Here is a 6,000-nt window from a genome sequence, read left to right as displayed (position 1 = left end):
TTGGGCAAAGTTCGCGCTATGTGAAACTGCAAAAAATAAACCTTGCCACCCTCGCTAAATTGTGTTCCTCTCCCTTGGTATCAATAGGTTCATCCCGCAAAAAAAGAAAACCTCACTCTCACTCCTTGAAGACTCAAAGGAGCCAGAAGTGCGTTTATACTCTTTTATTTACCTTCCGTGAAATAGAACTTGACGTTCTTGGCACGCGCCACAAGTTTCCGGGGGCGGTGGGGCGCAGTGTAGTCTCTCTTTTATGTTCACGCTCCTACCCTGGAGGGTGTGATTAGCGTCTGCACTGACAGGCGATTAATCTCCCTTCATCGGTCTTGCCCATAGCCGTGACCCCGTCTGCCCTTCCAGACGCTACTCACAGATAGCTGACATTTCATTACATAAGGTAACGCTCCTCCCTGACTGGGACAAGATGCTGCTTACCTACGGGCGAGTCTCTGCGCTGTTTCTCAGCAGGATGGCGGGGGTCCGTGCCGCTCTCAGCAGAGCTCCTATGTCCACAGTGAGTGTGCGGATAGCGCCCTCCGCCAAGTGCCTGTTCGATGACCCCGTGCGGATCTCAGTGAGTGGCCTCTCGCCGCTGCAGGAGGTCACACTCAGGGCTTCTCTCACTGATGAGACCGGGGTGCCTTTCCGATCCTCCGCCCGGTATAGGGCGGACGGCAGCGGGGAGCTGGACCTGACTAGCTCCCCGGCCCTGGGGGGCAGTTACACGGGGGTGGAGCCCATGGGGATGGTGTGGTCGCTGCTTCCAGAGACCCCTCACAGGCGCCTGGTGAAGAGGGACGTCCAGACCCCCTTCTTCGTGAACTTTGAAGTGTACGAGGGTCACGCCCCCCCCGGCCACCTTCTTGCCCAGGTCACCAACGAGCGAGGCTTCCTGGGAGAGGGGGTGCAGAGGATCCCCGTGCGCGAGGGCAAGGTCAGAGCAACCTTTTTTCAGCCACCAGGTGAGTGACTCGCAATGCTTAGAACCGAAAAGGGTTGTAAGACAAATCAGTAGTGTTAACATGCTAACATGGATTTTCTAAAGATCACACTTTCTCATTTTTTTCTTTGTTCTTGCAGGGCCCGGTCCCTTCCCTGGTATTATTGACATTTATGGCACTGGTGGGGGACTTCCTGAGTACAGAGCGAGTCTTCTAGCCAGCCGTGGCTTTGCCACATTGGCCTTAGCGTACTACAGCTATGAAGACCTCCCAAAGCAAATGAAAGAATTCCACTTGGAATATTTTGAGGATGCTGTAAATTACATGCTGCGACACCCTCAGGTAGACTTCACTTTTAAATGTAGATGCTGCCTACATCGCTCTTAAAGTCTTCATTTCTGAAAGCAGACCAGCGAGATCACAGCATGAGTTTTCACGGGGGAGACCTACACTTAAACACCTTTGCTTTTGGTGTACATTTCTGTGTTATTTGTGTAGGGTTAAAACATTCCCTGATACCTGCATAATGACTACAAGCCCCTGCCCAAGAGACTACCACGGTGCCATGTAACCCCCCTCATAGGTATTCTTTGAAGAATTGCCTTAATTTGTGGCCTCACCAGAAGCAAGTCATAAACCCAATACTTGAAACCGATATGAGCAGAAGCGAGTGGTTAAAGAATAAAGGCTGATGTGCTCAAGGGAGGAAAGGGTCTGTGTTTTGGGATACAAGTTTACGGGGTGCACTTTATTAGCCTGTAGGTCCTGTTGCAGGAGTTCATGTAAGTTAGGAGGTTGGTGAAGTGTCTTTCATTTGCCAGTTCTTGATAAGTTGGTGGTAGGAGGAAAATTACACCTCCACCCTAGGTGGTGTCTGTTGGGTTGCTGGGGAAGTCCTCAGGAAATAACAAGCATGACACGGACTCAGGGCTTGTAGGTGTGTACTGGCCTTTGGCGCCAAGCCTCCGGCCACCTTTATTATCTTGCCCCTTACATCAGGGTCGTACCACTATCCCCTCGTTACAAGGGAAAATAACTGCAATGTGATTGGGGTTCCCCCCACTCATTGGAACAGCCCACAACAAAACATTCATCCTGTTCCCATAAAGAAAAATAAAACACAAGAAAAGGGGCCAAAACACTTAGAGGAAAACAAAACATATTATTGGTTTTCCCTCACACATTACACAACTGAGCTCTTCATGTTAGTACAAAATCTCTCAGTCTAGTGGAGGGCTTAGGTTGTGGTCGTAAACGGTACTTCCAAGAACCATCCCTTTGAGTACAGATTTCCTTGGGGGAGAACAAAATGTCTACTCTGGAGGGGTTTTCCCTCCCTTAATCCCCGGGTACTGGCGGCTCTTCACTCACTAGGTGCGGCTCCACTTCCGGCATGGCACCCAGTGTGGAATCAACGGTACGTCCAGTGGGGGAACAGGACATTGCCCAACTCTCAGTAGAAACCGGCATATCTGGCACTGCATCCTCATGCTCTGGACCTGGGGATCGGTATAATTTGAAGAATGACACATTTCTAGTTATAGACTCATTTCCTCTCCACACAGTGACCAGAGCCCCTCGGTCCTTCGTGACATTCCACGGCATTGGTTTAAAAAGCAGTTTGATTTTCCCTCCCGGATGCTGATTCTTGAATAGCAACAGATCGCCGACTCAAAGTTCTGTCTTGGACATGCGGTCATTGTTGATGCAGTGTCGGCATAGTGTCAGCCACTTGTTCTGTAACGCAGAGTGACTCTCAAAATGTGGAATCATGTCGCCCACCCTTCGGTGTATGCACAGGTAGCTCAGTGACACTTTGGTAATAGCATGAGGTGTGAGCTGGTACTCCTGTAAAAAGGCATAGAGAGCACACTCTGTTCTGCCCCTTAGCTACAGAAATTCTCAGGACTTTGCTTAAAGTTCTCATAAAACGTTCTGCTGCTCTGTTCGCTTGAGGCCAACGAGGTGTGATCTTGCGATGGCGTGTACCATGGAAGGCCAGATATTCAGTGAAGTCCTGGCTCGAGAAAGGCAGGTCATTATCAGTTCGGAGTTTCTGGATGAGTCCATGGGTAGCCAGGATCTTTTTTTATACGTGGGATAGTTTGTTCAGTCGTTGTGCATTCCAGGACTTTGACCTCTGGATACTTGGAGATGTCATCAATGAGGAACAGCATGTGCCACCCATCAGGCAGAATTCCCAAGTCCGCATTGGCTCTGTGCCAAGGAGGGGTGGGCTCAGTGATGATGGGGGCAGGAGGCTTGGCCAGACTGACTGTTTGGCAGATGTGGCAATGTTGCACTGTCCGCTCAACATGCTGATCCAGCCCGGGGAACCACACTTTGCATTGTAGCCTTGCTTTTACAATCCCTTGATGTGCAGCATGGGCGAGGTCTATGACCCTTTGTTGTAGGGACACCAGAATGACTCGGACTCCTTAAGAGACAACTTTCTCGGGATACTGTCAGCTCTTGGCTGACGTGCTATAGGGAGGACAACATCAGGGGTGCCTCCTCTGTCCTTCATGACACGTTGTGTATCATGCATGCAATCTCACAGTGATAATGCTGGATATGGCCAGTTGCAAACACTCATTAGTCTTGGTGGTCCATTTGATTGCCTCCAGAGAGATGGGTAAAGGTTGGGATCGTTCCACCACTATCCGCACATTTTCCTCAACGTCTTCCGCATCGGCCTACTCTCGAGCAGTAGCAGGCCTGGCGTGCAGAGAGAGATAGTCGGAGGGGTTCTGAGCCCCTGGATGATAGACCACAGAAAACTGATACTCTTGCAGTTGGAAGATCCACTTTTTCGATCCTGGGAGGTGGTTTGGATGATGACCCATTGAACTGCGGGATGAGGGGATTGTGATCAGTGTGAACCGTGAAGGGCTGGCCATACAGGTAGAGCTGGAAGTCATGACAGCTATGGCCTCCTTCTCAATGGACAAATACCGTTGTTCGGTGTCTGTCAATGCTTAATTGGTGTAAGCCAATGGGGCCCACTCCCCATTATTCCCTTTCTGCGACAGGACTGCCCCAAGTCCCGTGGGCTGGCATCCACTGAAAGTTCTGATTCTTCGGTGGGGTCAAAGTATACTAGAGTGGTGTGTGCTGACAGGGCTTGTTTAGTGGCCTGAAAAGCTGCCTCTTGGACAGGCCCTCATTCCCAGGCTTTACTAGCCTTGGTCAGTTCTTGGGCAACACAAAAGGATGATGGACAGAGTTCTGACAATACAAACACTCGCCCCTAGTCACAGATCTGGGTTTAATCCATTGTTCTTTTGCTCATCATGCCACCCCAGTTTGGACCCAGCCATATGCAAATCAGTCTTGACCCTGTTCCTCATGGGAACAGTCCAGCCCGAACTGCCAGGCCAGGTCCTCCCTGGACTGGCAACAAGCATCCTGGGACCGGTTTCAGAGTATCACCCTGCTTCAGCCAGGCTAGCTTGATTCCAGTGGCACAGTCAGCAAGGGACCACGTCTGGGCATACCCTTCCCACTTGGGGCAACTTTAGCAACACAAAAGGATGATGGACGGACTGCTGACAATGCAAACACTCACCCCCTATCACAGATCTGGGTTTAATCCATTGCTCTTTTGCTCCCCATGCCACCCCAGTTTGGACCCAGCAATATGCAAATCAGTCTTGACCCTGTTCCTCATGGGAACATTCCAGCCCGAACTGCCAGGCCAGGTCTTCCATGGACCGGACACAAGTATCCTGGGACCGGTTTCAGGGAATCACCCTTTTTCAGCCAGGCTAGCTTGATTCCAGTGGCACAGTGAGCAAGGGACCCACGTCTGGGCATACCCTTCCCACGTGGGGCAACTTTAGCAACACAAAAGGATGATGGACGGAGTGCTGAACATTGCAAACACTCACCCCCAGTCACAGACCTGGGTTTAATCCATTGTTCTTTTGCTAACCATGCCACCCCAGTTTGGACCCAGCCATATGCAAATCAGTCTTGACCCTGTTCCTCATGGGAACAGTCCAGCCCGTACTGCCAGGCCAGGTCCTCCGTGAACCGGAAACAAGCATCATGGGACCGGTTTCAGGATATCCTTTTGTGTTGCTAAAGTTGCCCCCAGTGGGAAGGGTATGCCCAGACGTGGGTCCCTTGCTCACTGTGCCACTGGAATCAAGCTAGCCTGGCTGAAGAAGGGTGATACCCTGAAACCGGTCCCAGGATGCTTGTTTCCGGTCCAGGATAGCTCTTTTGATCAACCCATGGTGAGCATGACCGCCATGGACATGCTCGGAACCCTCAGAATGTGTTCTCTCAGCTTCACTGAGTGACACCCTTCGGTGAACTGGGCTCACACTTCATCATCATCAGGCAACATACATGTGCTCGCCAGATCATTGAGCCTAGCATAGAAGGTGTCAACTGATTCCTCTGGAAGTTGCCGGACCTGGTGAAGAAGAAATCTTTCGTAGTCTGGGTTTGCGAAAGGTTCAAAGTAAACGGGGAAGGCTCGCTTCAAGGACTGATAGGTGAATGGCAGGCCTTCCTCAGCCACCGATTTACTAATGTTGTGAATAATTGCGCCCCCCAGATGCAGCAGCATGGGCCTACGTCAGTCATTATCAAGCGCCACTGCAGCAAAATAGGTTGCCAGCCCGTTGACCCACTCCTTCCACCTTGCCGCTTGCGCTGAGTGTGGTCCATGTGCCACAAACGGCTCTAGTGCAGGTATTGATGCCATGGGGTGGCAGTGACAGGTGTCAGAAGATGACACAAATGGCACTGACAGCAGTGGATAAGGGCCATTGTCAGGCGGTAGGCCTTTTACATATGCTTGTCAGGGTCTATTTTGTGTATTTCATGCCTAACTTACGTTTGACAGGGTAGGTTTGCGCACTGAGGAGGACTGGAGAAAGTTCAGAGAATGCACCTGTGTCCTACCTCCTGGTTTATGAAAAGACAGCAGTGACTCTTGTCAGTCGATAGCGAAGGATGGCTCCTAAAAGTAGTCCAAGCTCAGCCAATGTATCAGCACTCGGCCACAGGAATGTAGCTGCCGTAGGGAACCTGGGAGCAGTGAAGT

At 50.9% G+C, this 6,000-nt stretch overlaps 1 protein-coding gene across 1 annotated transcript in view; it reads left to right on the top strand.

Moving 5' to 3' along the window:
- Positions 1-250: 250 nt before the first annotated feature.
- The window catches only part of LOC138260339 (acyl-coenzyme A thioesterase 1-like), a 29,608-nt gene continuing 23,858 nt past the window's right edge, over positions 251-6,000 (top strand). The window contains exons 1-2 of the mRNA XM_069208751.1: positions 251-962; positions 1,081-1,283. Of these exons, the coding sequence (XP_069064852.1) occupies positions 425-962; positions 1,081-1,283 (741 nt within the window). The 5' untranslated portion in view covers positions 251-424. The remainder of the gene's footprint in view (positions 963-1,080; positions 1,284-6,000) is intronic.

Source organism: Pleurodeles waltl, chromosome 9 (assembly GCF_031143425.1).
Source record: "Pleurodeles waltl isolate 20211129_DDA chromosome 9, aPleWal1.hap1.20221129, whole genome shotgun sequence".
Classification (NCBI taxonomy): Eukaryota; Metazoa; Chordata; class Amphibia; order Caudata; family Salamandridae; genus Pleurodeles; species Pleurodeles waltl.
This window is presented reverse-complemented; position numbering and strand designations above follow the sequence as displayed.